This window comes from Brassica oleracea, chromosome C7 (assembly GCF_000695525.1).
Source record: "Brassica oleracea var. oleracea cultivar TO1000 chromosome C7, BOL, whole genome shotgun sequence".
NCBI classification, from domain to species: Eukaryota; Viridiplantae; Streptophyta; class Magnoliopsida; order Brassicales; family Brassicaceae; genus Brassica; species Brassica oleracea.
This window is the reverse complement of record NC_027754.1, coordinates 27524758-27543486: the sequence shown is the minus strand read 5'-3', so window position 1 is coordinate 27543486 and position 18729 is coordinate 27524758. Positions and strand designations below refer to the sequence as shown.

The following is an 18729-nucleotide window of genomic DNA, read 5'->3' as shown; positions in this document are numbered from 1 at the left end:
ATATAGTAGTTACCATAAATATAGGAGTGGCACACTTATAATACCTAAAGAAAATCAGAGAAATTTATGAAAATATATTGTTAGGAGAAATTTAAGTAGGACCATGAAATTATTAACTCTTAGGAAATAGTCCAAACAACTTTGTATAAGTAGATTTTTTCAGAGTGATTCTCTTTTAATATAATAGATATAGTAGTTACCATAAATATAGGAGTGGCACACTTATAATACCTAAAGAAAATCAGAGAAATTTATGAAAATATATTGTTAGGAGAAATTTAAGTAGGACCATGAAATTATTAACTCTTAGGAAATAGTCCAAACAACTTTGTATAAGTAGATTTTTTCAGAGTGATTCTCTTTTAATATAATAGATATAGTAGTTACCATAAATATAGGAGTGGCACACTTATAATACCTAAAGAAAATCAGAGAAATTTATGAAAATATATTGTTAGGAGAAATTTAAGTAGGACCATGAAATTATTAACTCTTAGGAAATAATCCAAACAACTTTGTATAAGTAGATTTTTTCAGAGTGATTCTCTTTTAATATAATAGATATATAAGTATATATTGTTTTATTTAACTGAATATACCCATATTTTGTGAACAATCTATCTCTCAAAATATTTTCCTAAACAAATAATTTTTGGTTTATCTATTTAATGGAATGAATTATAATGATTCTTAGTTTATAATTAGGGATATATATGCTCTACGATATTGGGTATAAAGGAAAGCATTGTTTAAATATTTTGGTATGCTTCACACATACATAAACATTATTTGCAGAAGAACAATATTTTCATTGTTTAAAATAGTTAAAATATTTTGGAACATATACATAAATTATATTCGAATTGTTTTAATTATTTTTAACTAATTAGTTTTCAAATTCTAGTTATACTCAGTATATCTTTGAAAAGATTTTATGAACAATATATCTTTGAAAAGATTTTCCTTGAACAATAATTTTTGGTTTAGGATTATTTACGTTAATAATCACCATGCTCATCTTCTCCAAATGCTCACTGTGTTTTGATTCATAAATAATTATAAGATTAACAAATGTTGATGTTTAAGGCTAACAATCAAATAACCTAATGGTTAGTGGAAGAAACATGGTCGTGTTTTAACCCAAAAAAAAAAAAACATGGTCGTGTTTATGTTCAGTGGCGGAGCCAATTAAGAAGCATGGTGGTCAATTGACCCATGTGGATTCTATAAATATAAGTTTGTACGGCTATTTTGCATGTTGTTATTGTAGTAAATTGGTTAAGAACCCTCTTTTTGACCCACATGTCATAGGTTCAAACTTCATAAATGTATTCTTTTATTTGTAATAAATGAATTATGACCCATGTAAAAATGAAACCTAGCTCTGCCACTGTTTATGTTAAAGGCTGAAGTGTGAACTTTAAGGAAGAAATTTCTATCCATCATTCAACCAAAAAAATAAAAAATGAAATTTCTATCCATCATTCAACCAAAAAAATAAAAAATTGATGTTCATCAATGGTTAATGGAAGAAACATATTCGAGGCTACCATCCCGAGATAAATGTAAATGGTATAAATATATATGATGGAGATTGTTTATGTTCATAGTTTATCTTCATAGAAGTTTGTTCAACGTGTATGTGTAAACACATGGAAAGGACAAATACATAAAATATGACTTGATGATGATACCATCATACCATGCTCACGATTTATAGGAAAAAGGGTTTAGCAACTTAAAGAGTAAAACATAATCTATATATCTATCTATCTATAATAATGTTTCCTCTCTCCTGGACCTTCTTCACGTTTCTGAAACGGAGTGCGTTATTGTTTGAGAGGGAGAAGGAGAGGAGATTAGCTTCTCATAGAAGTGCTCTGGTGAGGAAGGAGAGTGAGATTTCAGAATAGGACAGGAGGATTCGTTAATTGGAGACTTGATTATCAGAAGAGGCAGAGAGATTGCAGGCAGCTTCTGTGGAGTTTTCAAATTTGCAGAGAGTCAGGTAGTGTACCTAATCCAATGGTGAAGAACATTGTCGGATTTCAGAAAATTTGTTCTTTTATTTTTGTTTTGATGAATGAATGAATGAATGAATTACAGTTTGAAAAGATGTTTCTGTTCCACTAGCTGTCTTTTAAACCATCTCTTAGAATGCTTTCTCTGTAAATTGCAGAGGGAGGTGAAACAACGATTTGACATGGCTAGGAAAGAGCTAGAATCCATGAAGTATCCTCCTGCTGCTATAAATAGGTCAGCCTTGAATCCATAAACTTCATCATTCCATTCTCCCAATCATCTTAGCACTAGAAAATTACACATAGCAGATTGATTCACTCCTTTCTCCTCCTTGCTGCCGTGAAAGCCTGAAGCTGTAGTACCACAATCGAAGTTCATCTACTCAGTTTCTAGGAGGCAGAGCCGCTTACGCAAGCGCCAGCACCGGCTGAGGAATGTAAAGAGAGGCGGTGAGCTGACATGCTCCTCCACTAAGGTAACTCCAGCGAACAAAAAAAATCAATTGCCTTCCTTTCTCTTGAAGATTTGTGAGTTTTATAATTTAAGCTACAATCAAACATTTGTTGTAAACGTTTTCAAGCGCCTCTTATGCATGCCACCGTCGACGTCCACCGTTTGAATACCTTCGAACACCTTTTCAAGACTGGTTCGATGTACGCGGTGAATGGTTGACGCGGAGAAACCTTAACTTCAAATTGTCCAACTCTCCTTTGTCAATATGTTTCAGTGACTTAACCGCCTTCGCCAAAATAACAGAACCGGTGAACCTGATACCTCAAGTCAAGAGCTGTTCCAGTTCCGCAATTCCGAACAGCTGCTAGGCTTGGCAAACACCAACACATCTTCCAGGTCACTCTCTCAAACTCTGCTACTCTCACTTGCAATCTAACCCTATTTAGTATTTCAAATGTTCATCTTCTTTCCGCATACACTATAGGTGAATTAACCGCTATTAGGGATACTGTTGATGAATCCTTACAAGGCAAAGAATCAGTACGTTTTTCTTAACTTTGCTTATAAAGAACTCTACGGTATCATAAATCAAGTATAACTACCAAAATATGTTAACATCACGTAGTTTGTCTGAAATTCGCAATGATGTATCTATTTCCTTGAGCTGCTGCCTTTCATAAACAATCGTCAGACTTACATGTTGACCTTAAAGTTATTGTTGTAACGAGAAAAAAAAAACAAAGATTGTAGGAGTTGCTTCCTCTTTTACAATTTCACACAATTGACTTTCTCTTTTGTAATTCTTTTGCCGTGCATTAAAATGAAAATATTTTTTCATGTGATCACAATACGTAAATGGCGGCCCTGGAGATGATGTGCCCCGAGTTAGCACCTTCCAGCCATGATCAATGTCATGGTGATGACAATGAAAAAGATCCAGCTATTGAAACAATCTAAGGTGGTCTGTCAGCCACTAACTCTCTGTTCTCTACGTCTTCCAAGGCAAATAAGAAGGCACACATTGCATAGTTGGAGAAGGATGCAGTTTCTTAGTCATAGACTCACAGAAGCAGCTACTAAAATATTGCTTAAGCATAGTTTTTTTGTTTTTAGTAAAACTTCATCTGCTGTTGACAGTTATCCTTAAACTATAAAGACTATTGTATTTGGATTTCCTCATATTTACCCATATATCAATGAGGAAATAACGGTGCTACAAGCAAATCTCATTGACGAATATTACAACTTATATGTTATCTGTAATATTTGTCGACAAGGTAGCTACTAGAATAATGATCAAGCCTGTTTGTTATTTTCTTACAACACCTTCTCATTACTGTTTTTTACAACTATAAGGGCAATCAAATTTTGATTTTTTAATCGCATTTGTCCAATTATCAATGAATCACCCAGTCTTCGTTTTATACATGAGTATTAACGGTACAACACACAAAAATTGTGGCCAATTACGCGCTGGATACATTACCCTTAATATGGCAGAACATGTTCTAGATAATGTTTTGCTCTGGTCTAGGTTGCTCAGATTATCATACACTAACTGACATTACATACCTTACATGGCAAAGAACTGCTGCAATTCGGATGGAATTACTAATTTACACGACATAATAAAATCTACACCAACTGTAAAGCTTATTTAGATTTTCCAACCTTCTCATTCATAGCTTTTCCAAACTAAATAATATGAAGTTTTGTACATTAGAACTTCAAATATGAAGTTTCACATTACAAATTTCAAAATTTGAAAATTTGAAGTTGTTTTTAGAGCATATAAAGTTTCATATTTGAAGTTTTGAAATTGCTTTTGGAAATGCTCTTAACACGAAACAATTTGGTTTTGGTTTGAACTCCATTATATGTTCGCTTCAGTTTGAAATATATTTTCTTAACAAATTGTACAATTAATGAAGTTCTTTCTTTAGTCGATAATGTTTGGTAATAAAAATATTTAACCGATAAAGTGGAGATTCATTATATCGACACAAAATAATGAAAATATATAATATATATGGAAGAAAGTATATAAATAAATACCCGACAAATGAATAGACACAATAATTAATAAATTTTACTGGTTTTGAATTGGACATATGCAAAATATAACTTAATTTGATAAAATAATAATAACATAACTATTATATATATAACTTTTATACAAACATAAACAAATCATTTAAAAAAAAATGAATTCATCTTTCATTTTTTTTATAAAAAAATTAATATTCTGATGTTTTAACTGAATTACTGATAAAAGACATTTTCTATACTACCATGAAATTCAACACACATTATATATCAAATAATTTAACTAAGTAGAAAAAATTAACTAATATTTAGTATCATAAAGTTAATATTTTTTGGACAACCGAAACTAACTATTGTAAACAAGAAAAATATATCTCATCACATATAAGATCTCCTCACCTAAAACTTTCTAATAGTCAAAAATCATTATCATACACATCTCTTGCAAATGAAAATTTAAAACGAAAACCAGCAAATTATACAAAAAATAATAACTTAGATCACAAGTAAAGTATATTCCGCCCGTATGACGGACCGACCCTAGTTATTAAAATAAAAAGAGTAAAACATAATTTACGTTTATTTGGTGTTTTAATAGAATAAATATGGACATTAAGATGATATTAATAATAACATAACTAATGATATGACAATAAAATGTTACCAATTTATAGTGATGGCCCAATAATAACATAAACAAATATTTTTATAAAAAATTATTTAAAATATTACTATTTTGAATTTTAACCCTACATCTTAAATTTTAGATCTTAACAATCATTTTCAAACCCTAAACCCCATACAAAAAAAAACTAAATTCTAACTCTAGACCAATTAATTAGATGGTATATGTTCTTAAACTTCTTTTTGTAGACTACTGTGTGGTAAAAACTTTTAAAACTACTTTATGGTGTTTATCTATAAATTTAGTCAATGTATAATATATATATATATATAAAATTATGTATATTTAAAAAAAAAATATTTACCAAATTATCTAAAATAATCTGATAAATTCAATTATAACGTAATATATTTAAAATAACGAATTTTAAAATATATATAGTTTATAAAATTTATTAAGGATATAATTACATAATGAAAACTAGATTTTGATCCGCGCGGATGCGCAAAATTATTTATATTTATAATTTATTTTTTTAATAAAAATTACAGTTTATTAAAATTTTATAAATTTTGATTCGTTTCCAGTTTTGTATTTTTTTTTGTTTGGTTCCGGTTCGGATGTGGTTTTTTGTTCAAGAAATATAGTACTTGTTCAGTTATTTTTGAATTTAAATATGGTTTGAATTTGGTTATTTTGGTTTTTGGTTTGGATCAAATAACAATGTTAGACATTCTGTTTTTAATTTAGTTATTTAAAAACTTAATTAACTGAATAAATAGTGAACAAATTGCTTAAACTGTTTACAGAAAGATGGAAAGTAATTAATATATTCTACATATAAAAAGAGCAAAAACAGGAAAATAATAAAATAAAAATATTCCTGAAAACGTTAAACTAAAAATCTGTTTAACAATATAAATCTTATTTATAATATTTTCAATGTAAAAAATATCGTGGGTTGGGTATTTAAAGATGTTGTTGCCTGTTGGTATATGCTGTCTCTTCTACGAACCCCAAATAAATATTCCAAGGTCAGTAGTTCATTTACTTTCGCAACATCCATAGTCTAAAGCTATCTCTATGACAAATTAAACATAAACTAAAAAGTTAAAACTAATTGGCTATTTTTGAATAACTGGTACCGAGTTCTCACTGGATATATAGTAAGCACTAACCAATAACATGTGGTTTTGTCACCGGCTATAAATTATCATAAACTTTAAATTCATCAGAAACCCATGTTTTTTATTTGATATTGTGTTTAAACTTGAAAAAAAAAACTCAAACCTTGACAAAGAATAACGTAGAAGAGACACATAAGCTATTAAAGTACTAACCTAGAACGTTGGATGATGAGGAGCTAGCACCAGAAGTTGAAGGTCTCTCCGACGCATCCTACGCCCACCACCAGCACGCACCACGTTTTCACTTTTACGTGCCTGAAGCTTTTAAATTTCACGAAAATAAGCCTATCAAGCCACCCAAAAGAACATATACAAACTTGACCAAACACCAAATTTATAATGAACCATCATTGAAAACGTTACCAATCGATCTTCCCACATCCAAATTAAAAAATCTACTTCGTGTTTAGATCGAAAATCTTAAGACTAAATCCATCTCCACTCAAAAATTGCTTTTGATTTTCGCTGTTGATGGCTTTTTGTTCAAAGCTCTTAACGATGACAGATGAGCTTGTGTACTTTTGAGTTTAGTAATATGTTTAATATAATAATTAGGTGATGTATTAAACTTCCTCCTAATGATGATAGATGAAAGTGAATTTAATAAAATTTATATTTTTATATTTAGTCACAACATATTTAATATGCCGAAAATTAAAAACATGACATGGTAGAATTCAAATAGGACTCTATTTTAATAGAGCAGATGAAACTATGCAGAAAATTCAAAAGAAAACTATAGGGCGCTATATCTACAGGTATAAAAATTAAAAGGACTTTATGTAAAATAACAAAATACTAAAGGGTCCGTTTGTAATTTAGGGTTAATGGGTTTCAGGTGCTCGGGTCGGGTCATCGGCAGTGCTACCGCCCATACCCCCCAACTAGTGGCGTTTTAACTTCTCTCTCTCTCTCGCTTTCTCACAATCTTTCTTTCAGGGAAAGAGAGAGAGAGATGGATGAAGACTGCGAGCTTGGGCCTTGCGACGAGGATTTGTTCAACGAATTCATCAAAGCCGAAGAGATTTATCTCTCTACTCAGGCACCTCCGCCTGCTCCACCGATTGTTCCGCCTCCGGCTCCGTCGTCGGAGAATGTGGAGTTACATTCCGCGGGACAACAATGGCATAAAACTCCAGTTCGTGAGCCTTTCGCAAGCTTCTCTCCACCGAGACTACTCTCTCAGAGAGTGGCAGGCGGTTTCAGTGACGCGGTAACGGATTACTCTTCGGTGGCTGCCGTTAGACCAATCTCTCCGAGTTCTTCGACTCGTCGTTATGATAGCGAGAAAGATCTCGAAATCGAGCGCTTAAAGGTTCGCTGTGATTACGAAGAGATTGCTACTACTTGTTTGTGATAAAAGATCTCATGATTGTGTGTGAATTGCAGAAGGAGCTGGGACGTGTCTCGAAGCAGCTGCTTGATGTGGTTCGTTCGTTTATATCCTTTTTTTTTGAGTTGTTTGATCTTTGAAATGTTGAAAAGATCTTTGATGGTTACTACATTGTTCCCAGGAACAAGAGTGCTCGAAGCTCAAGAAGGGGAAAAACAAAGAGACAGAGCTCAAAAACTCGCATTCTGAGATTAACGGGAGTGGTGCTGCTAGGAGAACAAACTTGTGAGTGAATCTTGTTCTCCTGTTGTTTCGTGAGATGAATTATAACTTGGATCCGTTTCTGAATAACGGTTAAGTAGTGAACTGCAATGCTGGAATCAAACATCTATTGGTGCATGATCCTGTTCTTGTGAAACAGGGAACCAGATGCTGCAACTTCAGTGAATGATGGAAGAATCGATTCTACAACTGTGTGTGGTGATAAAAGAAGTATGTATATGTCAATATCAGCTTGAAGATTTTGAAGCCTTGTTTTGTGGATTAATATTTCACAACTGTTGTTCTTTTTGTTTATTATTTTTTTGCTTTGGCATAAGTCAGGCTTCAAGACCACTGGTGTTCAAGCGGATCTGGCAAACCATTCTGACCTTTCAAAGAAGCTCCTAGATATCTGGCGCACCTCAAATTATCAAGACCCAAGGAGAAATCTGATCTCGGAGCTGCTACTGGCTTGTTCAACAGATCTCCAGATTCTCTTTGGTTTCATGAACACTAGTACGCCTCCCCAAGGAAAAGACAGACAGGCAGCCAAAACCTTGTCTAATATGCAGTCATCTAAAGCATTAGAATCTGAGAATGTGTGTCAACTATATTCTGCTGTAACAAAGGTATGGCTTTTAGTTCAAACATTACTTGTCAGTATAAAGTCATAGGTCATCCCACATAATCGAACTGCCTTTCTCTGATGCTGCAGATCAGCTATGGGTTTGTAAATTTGAAGACCTTGGTTAAACCACTACTTGATCTTTGTAATGCGGAAAATGTAAGTCGGGTTTTGATTCAAGGCTTTATCTGCTATTTGGATTTCTTTTGTATTCTCCCTTTTTAGTGAGTATATTCATTCGTCTGTTCTGCAGGCCATTCTTGTTCACAGATCTCTGCATGTACTACATGTACTGTTGGAACATGTATGTGGTGTTGAAAACAGATTTGAATTCAGGTATCTACTATCTCTATCTGCGGTTGTTTTTCTCTAGTGTTTTGTTGCTTGAAATTCGTACGTTGAACACAAAGCATAGGTTGTATTAGTTTTTCTTTTTGTTTCATGATCCCCTATTATATGAAGTTACTGTTAAGTTCCAAAAATAGGTTTTTTTGTGTTCTTCTCTTACAAAATAGTCTTTATAGCATTCTTATGAACTTTGATTTGATCTTTCCAGTGCACTATATCAGGGACAATATCACAGATGAGGAGCCAAGCTCTTCTGAGGTCGCCGAATTTCATGGATACAAAGAAAGGAAGACTAACTTGAGCATTGGAGACTCCTCAAGTAGTATCCCACTTCAGGGAAGATCTGATGCAGCGACAAGCAAGAAGAGCCAAGAAGGAGATACTGATAAAGCTCAGCCAAGTTGGGATCCAAACTGGCATTCTCTGTTTGAATTGATGAATGAAATCGCTTGTAGAAGAACCGAAGAGAATGTGAAACTGGAAGCAGTGTCCATAATGAACATAATAGTGATGAGAACTAATGCTTATACCGAGAGAGAAACGTAAGCACTTTTCATCATTCTGGTCTCTGCTAACATCTGCATTTATATAACGATAGTTCTATTCGTTGACCAGTTTTGTCACCAAGGAAGTGTTTGAGAGCATTTCGCTACTTCTAAAGAAAGAAGCTGGCTTACGTGTGCGTAAAGGAGCTATTCATCTTTTCTTCCTGCTGCTCAACTGTAAGTTTGAAGTTTATTTGTTTATGATATAACCATCTTCATAGAAGTTGGTCTATCTTTCACTTCTGGCGTATTTATCTATCCTAAACGCATTAAGTTTCTTTATTTAAGGTCCTAAAGTGTTAGCTAGATTTGACTCTCTCCATGAGGAAAATAAATCTTCAGCTTCTGAGAACAACAGCCAAGGGAATCTGTTTGCTTTGGGAGCATTTCGTAAGATCTTTGAAGGTCTAGCAAATTGTCTAACTTCTCCCAGAAAGACATCAGAGGTAAAAGAGAGAAAAACTCCTCATGTCAAGTAGGTTACTGCAATTGGATTATTAATACAGTTTTCTTGGGTTGATTTTGAGTTTCAGGATCTGGAACTCTGTCGGAATGTAATAATGATCTTGGCCTTAGCAGCTTCTTCAGGAAACTCTGGCTATGAACTACTCTCAAGTCACAACTTACCTCAAGAAACCAGCTTTCTAATGCTGATACTGCATCTCTTAGCAGCGGAGATAGATTCCGAATCAACCGAGGTTCATCCAAATGCAGAAATATTCAAAGCGAGGTATGTATGCATATACATATATTCCCACTGACACTGATTTACAACTTAATAACATGATCTGCTTTTTGAACAGGACGCTATTGATGAGAGAGATACTGATATTACTAAACAGACTTGTCTCTGGTTCTTCAAGCTCTTGTACAGTTCTGAGGGAACTAACAAAGAGCAGAGACATGGCGAGTCTAACGGTTGATGCAGCCACAAGATTGTCCCGTAAAAGAAACTTACTTGGACAGCCAGAAAGCAGTGTTGAAAGAATGAGGGGTTCGGAGATCACAGATTTAGCGCGCATTTTTAAGAGAAGAGTTTTCGCATTCTTAGGAGACAACAGTAGTTGATAAGCTCTCAATCTCATCATCGGGAGTTTCCTTGTTTTTTTTTGTTTTGGTGAGCATGATGTATATGTGCAAAGTTTTGATTGAGGGAGCATCTATAAATGATGGAACCTTTCGGCTATTACAACTGTTGTATTTTTTTTTTGTCTGACACACTTGTAACAAAGGAAATGGACTACTTTAAAAGTACAAGCAAGAGATGACTTCAACTCAAAATCAGGATAAACATCTAAAAAGATGAAAGCTTGGAAATATAGTTCATCACTTGATAAAGGTTTTTGTCAGAACCTAAACTTGATTCTGTTCTCGAGTCTTTGTTCGATTCTGAAGAAACTTGACGAAAGCATGAATCTAAGAAACAAGAAAGGTTTACGAGACTTGAGAAACCCTCTGTTCGACGTATGTTGTAGCCCATAAACCTTTTTCTTTGGGTTTTCTTATTTTTAATGTTTCGATAGAGAAGAAGAGCGTTAAGGAATCTAGTATTCTTGAGAAAAACTAATAATCAAATTAACTTATCAATCGAAAGTCAATCAAACACAGCAATTAAAGTCAAAAACACAAGTAAGATAAAAAAAAACAAAACAAAAAACCCTAAAAATTATCACGCAAGATACCTATGAAGATACATAGACAAATTTAGGTATCCCTTAGCAACTACACATCCGTCACTATTCAAACCAATGAGGTTGACCTTAAAAGCGAACTTGTTGCAACTGTTCCAAGGAGGCAATCGAATCTTCACTCGACCCATCACAACAGTACCATTAGATGTTCCAGGATCTTTAAAACAAACCCCTCTTTGCAACTCAATGTAGATATATTTGAAATCAAAAGAATGTAAATCAATCACTAATCTTTCATTGAATTGATGGAAGCCTCCAAAAGACTTGACCACTTTCGTTCCGTGTACATCTTTTTCGTCTATCCATACCAAAACTCTGAAGTACCCAGGACCCTTGCTAGGTTGTGTAAGGTCTCTTTCATCTATTGTGAATCCTTGATGGATATCAACGACTAACTCTGTGCTTGCTGATTCCTGAACCTTTTTCCCCTCTGCTTTCCCCTCAGCATCCATGATGAAAGAAAGAAGAGAGAGCGAGCGTAATTTTCAAGTTTGTTGAGTTAAGTGTTTTTAAGAGATATCTCGTGTATACATACTGAACAAGATTATATATATTATTTTTATTTTATGTAAGATATATACAAATACACACGAATATTTATCATCAGAAATGTATTTCTAAGATTTTATCGAATTATTCTAGAAAATATCCTAAATATACCATTTTAAAATTTGGTAACAAATCTAGACTTACTAGTTTTGAAAAATCCATTGAATAATTCTTTTAGTAAAGAAAGTTCCCTTACTAATACATTGACAATTTTGATAGCTTGATCGTTGCCATGGAAGTAACTCTATCGCCACCATCGTAAAAACAACAGATGTATAAACAAAAGATCAAGGTTATTGTATTCAAATAGATGCAAGATTTTTTCAGAAAGGTTACATTATGAATTATAAAAATATATATTTGCACAACCTGAAAGTAAATGAAAATAAAAAATATATATTTGCACAATCCGAACTAGGGATGCAATACAAAACATAACAATAAATAAACATATAGTAGCATAAATAAAATCATATGACCTTAAATAAATCAAAAAGATTTACACCGTCCAAATAAAGCATAACATAGCTCATTAAAAGCCTGGAAATTGAATTATAAAATTTAATTAATCACAATGAAACTTAATTTGATATATTTAAGATAACAATATTTTTTAAAAAAAAAATCATGAAAATAGTGATTAATATCCCTATATATTAATCATGGAGCATAACAACATGTTTTTGTAGCCACGTGTCACCACGAGAATGATTCTTAGAATTATTAGAAAAATAAGTTGGTCCATATAAACATATACTATGTTTTTATTAAACTAACTATCAAATTAATTAATAGTGTACAAAAAAATATTTTTCTTTCTTTAAATAAAAGCTACGGCATTACCTAATATGATTAACACATATATGACAATTAATTATGAATAATACATATTCGATAAAAAAAATTCTAACCTCTCTTTTTTTGTTCAATTTTATACTATTAAAAGAAATTAAACAATCACATTAAGCATATAATAAAAACAATTAGATTTTTTCTTATATGTTATATTTTGAATTTTTAAAAACGACTATAAATTACTAAAAATGATAAAAGTCTCACTATTTTGTATATTATCTAATTTTGAGCAATAAGAATCATTAATATAAATATTTTCAACAACGATAATATATTTAACAGACCAACATTTATATTCATCATTTTATAATTGATAAAGATTGTAGTGTTGCAAAATGTTAAAATCATTTCATAAACAAACGTTATTATAAGAACTCACCCCGCGCATACGCGCGGGTTATCATCTAAATGTAATATAACCAGACGAGACACTTTCATATAAAATTATATACTCTCTCCGTTTCGAATTCCCTCCGTTTCGAATTAGATGTCGTTTTAGAGCAAAATTTTCGTTTCAAAATTAGTATTGTTTTATGATTTTAATGCAAAATTTATCGACTTTTTATTCTAATTTATTTTTCTATTGGTTGAAATCTGGTTAGTTGTATTGGTAATGATGTTTTTATCTAGTATATAGATAAACTTAAATGTTTTATTAATCTGTTTGTCAAAGTATATAACGACAAATAAAATGAAACGGACGGAGTATTAAATAAAATACACTTTTGTTATCTCTTGTTTTTTCGGTTTGTCTCATTGAAAACATATTAAGTAAAACCCGATTGCTATGTTTATTATTTTATTTACATTCAATTTTGTAGCCCGAGATGTCAAACAGGTTTACCTATCCCGTTTCGTTTCGTACAGCAGCGGGTTAGTCATCGAGCGGGTCATAGCGGGCCTGTCCTGCGCGGGCTGCGGTCTTCAAATTGCCGGCCCAAATCCGTACCGCAGAATCTATAGACCTTCGCGGGCTGTCCCGCGGGACGCCTCCTTATCAAACCGCCTGCTACAGCTTCTTTTATGAATTTTCAAGTAGAAGAGTTGTGTAAAAGAGTTGAAGAGAGCTCATTAAGCTTCACCAAAACCTTATCAAAATCAATGCCACAAAGCTCCGTTTGTGCTTGCGTTCTTGAGTTAAAAACCTTCTTTTGTTATCAGTATAAGCTTTTGTTAAGTTTAAATCTGATTGAGTTGTTTTCTTTGTAATAATTTGGTTCAAATGGTGTATGTCTTCATCAAACCATCTCTCTTTTTAATTATTTCGATTGCAAAAAAATTCGTGAATCGCTTTGCCAAATTATACAAGTGACTTGATATACAACTAACTTTACTCCTAAAAACACCATTATAACCAAATTTAATTTAAGAAAAACACCACTTCACAGTACTGAAAATAAAACCAATCAACTTAAACAAGAAATATCACATTGTAATAAAACAATTCATAGTTGTGTGTAATAAAAAGTAAAAAACAAATCAAAACACCACCAGAGCTCGAATCGTCGTCGCTGGAATTGGAGTCGTCATCGCCGGAGCTCGAATCATCATCGCCGGAATTCCTTATGTTTTCTGGGGGAAAAGTCACAAGAATCACTTTCTTCTCACTCTCTTTAAGAATCACTTTCTTCTCACTCTCTTTCTCGTTTTTTTCAGGTAAAATAAAAAAATGCTGAAAAAATGCGGATCTATGTAATCCTGCATGACCCGTTTCGGCCCATCCCGCAAAAGACCCAGTCCCGCAAAAACCCGTCCCACGAAGCCCGCAAATTTGCGGACCTAGAAAACCTCGTTCCAATACCGTCCCGCAACAGTCCTTTATGGGATAGGCCCGCAGTCCAGATCCATAATTGCCATATCTATTTCTAGCAGTTTTTAGTTTATGGCTTTATGGTTACTTCGATTCCAAAACCGAACCAGAAGATATTTCGGCTATAACATGGAACTTAGTCAACAGTCCTAGCAAACTGATTCTTAGAGAGAACGTATCAAGATTCAAGACCGCAAAAGAATCACCCTAGAGGGTTTTTTCAACTAATCTTTTTTTTATTTTTATCAAATACAAAATGAAAGGAATGGTACGAACTCTAAGCTAATACTGGTACACATTAATGTTACAACAAAGCAACTCAATGGAAACTGGCAACAACTTCACGGATCAGAACCTGTTTTGATGGTCTGATTCTGTCCCTCGAGCAAACTTATTTGTCGCCTGAGTTTAGCAATATGAGCTTGAACCTATCGAACAATGAATTTAAAAAACGAAACAAATCATCAAAACATACACCAAGAAAAATGTAACTTTATTCCATCTTTGGTTAATTAATTAATTACCTGTTGACGAGCAGCCGCAAGCTGTAACAACTCATCAGCTTCAGAGAAGCTCGTGAACCATTGTCCCAAGCTATGATCTTTAGTATCACCTCTCTTCTTTTTCCCGTTATCATCAACTTGCACTATTCAAAAATGCAGGTTGTGTAAAGAAGTCATTTTACAAGAACATGAATCAACTAAAGTAGAATGAAGAGAAGCTTACTAGGAGCAGGCAAGTTGTAACCAGAGGGTAGTCTAGGAAACGTCAAAGCGGGGTGATTCTGAACCCTGGAAAGAAAACTTTCAGAAGGATCAGGAAACACAATCTCGTCGTAGTGTTCCACAACCACAGGCTTCTTCATAGTCAAAGGACCTGATTCATCTTCTGGGTATAACTTTAAGTGATGATATCTGTTTTTTGTACACCAAAACTCGTAAGTGATATAATGTGTTCAATCGATGGCATGCGATAACTATAATGGGAGACTTACAAACTCAATGGCTTGTCACAGACGTCGCTGTGGAAATGCAATGTAATAGCAATCTCGAATTCTCCCCAGCCAGATTCGGAAACCTCGAATGGAGGCTCCTCGATGACTCTTGTGGGGTTGTTGAAACTAGAGTGAAGCTGGAAGACAACTTTCTTTATTACAACACTGATGTCTTCGTTAGTTGCCCCACGAACATATACAGACCATTTGTGAGATTGGTATCTGCAGAAACATATCCATTCAGTTGAAGGGTATTGTCAAAATATAAACTGGATTCTTTTGGAAATTAAGAAAGTAGCTGACTTTAAAATTAACTTACAGACAGAGAAGAAAAGACTTACTCGCTAGCCTTCTTGCCAAGCCAGGAAGCAATGTTGCCATACACAAGTGGAACGCTTATCTCAATGTCTTTAAGCTTCTTCTGTCCATTAAATAAAACATTACCAAAACAACAACAATAAAAAAATATATGATTTTTGTTAGTATTTACTGGCTTTTTGAATCTAAAAAAAATGGAGGAAGTCTAGAGACAAGACAACACCTTTTCGTCGGATTTGGTCATCTTGGTTCTGAGGGATTTCAAAGTGGGCTCGGAGGTTTCAGGCGGATCTTGAGCTTGTTTCTTAGATGACGAGCTACTCGTCATTCCTTTTGCGTAACTAATAATTTCATTCGGACATAAGTACAAGGTTGGAAAGGAGAGAAACTCAGTTTTGTTCTTCTCTCTTCAGATCTCTTTTTTTCTTTTCAGCTTTCCGATGGGTTCAGAGAAACCCGATCCAAACGGCGATCTCAACTATTCGTTCTCCAATTTTAGGGTTTTTATTTGTTTTTTATTATTATTATTTTCACTATTTTGCGGCAAGATAATAATCTACTCCTATCTAAAGCCAAGCCCAGTTCGTTTTTTCTTTAGGCTGCAGGCCCAGTGAAATGCCCCGGTCCAAGTGAACAAAGTAAAACATATGCATATTTATAACTGTATAACCACGAATCAAACGGTATAAAATATTTGTTTATATGAAAATGTAAAATTTATACTTAATTTTTATTACTATTTTTTTTTTGTCAACTTTCTTTTCATTATATCTAGCCCAATGGACTTGATTACATATTGGTATTAAACTAATACAAAAGGTTCAGAAAATTACAATGAAGTCCAAATCGAAAACGGTTACTGCTAGCTCATCTTCCACGCGTCAATTGAAGAAACTGCATGAAACACCACGTGTCCTTCACAAAGGATGGTGATGTTAGGAGTTTTCAAGGCTCGTAAGACAAATGTTGTAGTATAGTGATTGTCGAACCATTTCTGAGGGATTTCAAGCACTGAGAATGCAAGTACTCACTTAATTTAAGTGCAACCAATGATTTAAGAGGTTTCTAAACTAATGATTAATGATAAATGAAATGACTTTCTTTACTAAGGGAAAAGAGAACTCATGGGCATAGGGATTAGATCTTGGGTGATCAAGTTTCGAACTAAGGATGGCAAACGATCAATCAAACTATCAACCTTAAGCTTAGACACAATCTTAAACAAACTCTATGTCTAGATGAATGTTCATTTACTAACATATCTCAAACATCAAATGTCTTTGGTTGAATAATATGAAAGCAATCATTACTAACAAGTCTATTGGCTATCTTAACACCTTTAACAACAAATGTCTTTGGTAAAGTATGTTAAAAGCTTAGGAGAGTTGTCTCAGGCATTTCATCGAACACCTTTCGTGTGGGAAATGCCTATCGATCAACTTTTGAGTGGCTAACTCAGAAGATGCATTATGAATACTCTACTAGCAAGGAATAAGAAGGATCTACACTATAACATCCTAGATCTTGCCTAATCACCCTTAATCTCCCTAACCCATGAATTCAAAAAGGTGATTACTCACTACTCTTCATGATTCTTCTTAAACCCATATTGGATTTCAGATTAATCATGTAGAGAAATACATAAGAAATCAACAAGAACACAAGACGAGAGCAATCCAATCTGAATCAAAAGAAGTTTTCACTAGTTCTTCTCTGGAAAAGAGATTGTTTTTTTCTCTGGTGGCTCCCCAAGTACTTAACTTATGTTTAGGCAATCTAAAAACAATAAAACAAATGACCAAAAGGCCCCTGAAATAACATAAAAATCGTCCAATCAAACACGCGGAGCGACCTAGCATAGTCGCTCCCAGGAGGTCGCTCCCGAAGTGTTTCTTCGTGTCTCGCCCCGTCAAAACGCGAGCGACTTGAGCTGGTCGCTCTGGCTGGGAGCGACCTTGGTAGGTCGCTCTGAGGGGTCGCTCCAGGATGCTCGATTTTGGTGTCTCTGGACAAGAGGACGCAAGTGACCTTGGTGCGTCGTTCCAACAAGTCGCTCCGAACTTCGGGAGCGACCTCAGTGGGTCGCTCTGAGAGGTCGCTCCGGGCTTCGTTTTGTGTCTTTTGTGTCGTCTCGCCATGGAAACACGAGCGACCTCGGAGCGTCGCTCTGGCAAGTCGCTCTGAGAGGGATGTCTCACGATAGAAACGCGAGCGACCTCTCCATGTCGCTCTGGCTGGATCGCTCCGGGATGTTTGTCACAGCGACTTCACGGCGTCGCTCCTGTGAGGTCGCTCTGGTGCGCTGCTCGTCCGTTAATTGCTTTAAACACTTCTTTTGAGCTCCAAATGTACCCAAATGCCTCCAAGAACTCCATGTGGTACTCCAATACCTGATAAAGACTCATGTATGCAAAATGCAACCTAAACATGGCTAAATCCTAGTCTATCCCAAGAACACTTTGCACATAAAACTCTTTTTCTTTGAAATCTATAAAGGATTTTCTCAACTTCTAAACAAATCTTAGCTCTAAACAACTTTGTTAGCCCCCTATTTTTTTTTATTTTTTTATATTTTTCGGGGGCCAAGACTTTTCATAAACTCGAGCTAGACGTTTATTTATTAATTCCAATAAGATTATCCATTTAAACACAAAGAGTCTATTCTTTTCCTTCGAACTTTTCATGCTTCCAAACCATAGTCACAACACTCACCCCCACCTATAGCTAGACAATAGAGTGCCTAATCTAGCAAGAATGAAGACCAAGCATTGTTGATACCGATATTCTCAACATTATGCACATGTAAGGCTTTCCGAAAAAGGTCTCACTCATCAAATAATGAAAGCTCAAAAGGAGGAAATAGTTTTGGGAATGGTGTACCACTCGAGTTTGTCAAAAAGATTGGCGTAAAGGATGTGACAACTCAAGTGTGTATATCCATGACTCAGTACCCAAGGGACCATGAGCAAGATGCATTAAGTTCGTCCAGTTCAAATAAGGTTGTAGTTGGCTTCTAAGACTGAGTTTCAGCAATCAACAAGTTTCAGGAAGAGTTTTCAAGGCTCGA

General features: G+C 34.3%; 3 protein-coding genes and 1 long non-coding RNA gene across 4 annotated transcripts; 2 read left to right on the top strand and 2 right to left on the bottom strand.

The window, feature by feature from the left end:
• Nucleotides 1-1798: 1798 nt before the first annotated feature.
• LOC106303747 lies at nucleotides 1799-3724 on the top strand. Its single transcript, XR_001262523.1, has 4 exons — nucleotides 1799-2008; nucleotides 2180-2256; nucleotides 2369-2497; nucleotides 2603-3724. It is a non-coding gene; the product is annotated as an uncharacterized LOC106303747 (long non-coding RNA).
• Nucleotides 3725-7235: 3511 nt separating this feature from the next.
• LOC106301920 lies at nucleotides 7236-10699 on the top strand. Its single transcript, XM_013738406.1, has 12 exons — nucleotides 7236-7648; nucleotides 7723-7761; nucleotides 7848-7951; nucleotides 8088-8158; nucleotides 8270-8556; nucleotides 8643-8711; nucleotides 8806-8888; nucleotides 9122-9442; nucleotides 9516-9622; nucleotides 9734-9891; nucleotides 9979-10175; nucleotides 10249-10699. Exons 1-12 carry the CDS (start codon nucleotides 7289-7291, stop codon nucleotides 10511-10513), a joined length of 2061 nt encoding a protein of 686 aa, XP_013593860.1. The 5' UTR covers nucleotides 7236-7288; the 3' UTR covers nucleotides 10514-10699.
• A 357-nt stretch (nucleotides 10700-11056) lies between these two features.
• Nucleotides 11057-11646, bottom strand: LOC106305429. The gene has a single exon (XM_013741799.1). It carries the CDS (start codon nucleotides 11586-11588, stop codon nucleotides 11115-11117), a length of 474 nt encoding a protein of 157 aa, XP_013597253.1. The 5' UTR covers nucleotides 11589-11646; the 3' UTR covers nucleotides 11057-11114.
• A 2902-nt stretch (nucleotides 11647-14548) lies between these two features.
• LOC106303630 (transcription initiation factor TFIID subunit 14b) lies at nucleotides 14549-16172 on the bottom strand. Its single transcript, XM_013739921.1, has 6 exons — nucleotides 15886-16172; nucleotides 15686-15765; nucleotides 15345-15566; nucleotides 15077-15264; nucleotides 14875-14996; nucleotides 14549-14778 (listed from the first exon to the last, which is right to left on the bottom strand). The coding sequence occupies exons 1-6, from the start codon at nucleotides 15988-15990 to the stop codon at nucleotides 14692-14694; spliced, it is 804 nt and encodes a 267-aa protein (XP_013595375.1). The 5' UTR covers nucleotides 15991-16172; the 3' UTR covers nucleotides 14549-14691.
• Nucleotides 16173-18729: the final 2557 nt, after the last annotated feature.

What these genes read in the sequence shown, in the direction of transcription:
- LOC106301920 (XM_013738406.1), top strand. Translation starts at nt 7,289, where the DNA reads ATGGATGAAGACTGCGAGCTTGGGCCTTGCGACGAGGATTTGTTCAAC. An exon ending in TATATTCTGCTGTAACAAAG is followed by an intron (nt 8,557 to 8,642) that starts GTATGGCTTTTA and finishes CTGATGCTGCAG; the next exon opens with ATCAGCTATGGGTTTGTAAA. An exon ending in ATCTTTGTAATGCGGAAAAT is followed by an intron (nt 8,712 to 8,805) that starts GTAAGTCGGGTT and finishes TCTGTTCTGCAG; the next exon opens with GCCATTCTTGTTCACAGATC.
- LOC106305429 (XM_013741799.1), bottom strand. Translation starts at nt 11,588, where the DNA reads ATGGATGCTGAGGGGAAAGCAGAGGGGAAAAAGGTTCAGGAATCAGCA.
- LOC106303630 (XM_013739921.1), bottom strand. Translation starts at nt 15,990, where the DNA reads ATGACGAGTAGCTCGTCATCTAAGAAACAAGCTCAAGATCCGCCTGAA. An exon ending in TGACCAAATCCGACGAAAAG is followed by an intron (nt 15,766 to 15,885) that starts GTGTTGTCTTGT and finishes TTTAATGGACAG; the next exon opens with AAGAAGCTTAAAGACATTGA. An exon ending in TTACAACTTGCCTGCTCCTA is followed by an intron (nt 14,997 to 15,076) that starts GTAAGCTTCTCT and finishes ATTTTTGAATAG; the next exon opens with TGCAAGTTGATGATAACGGG.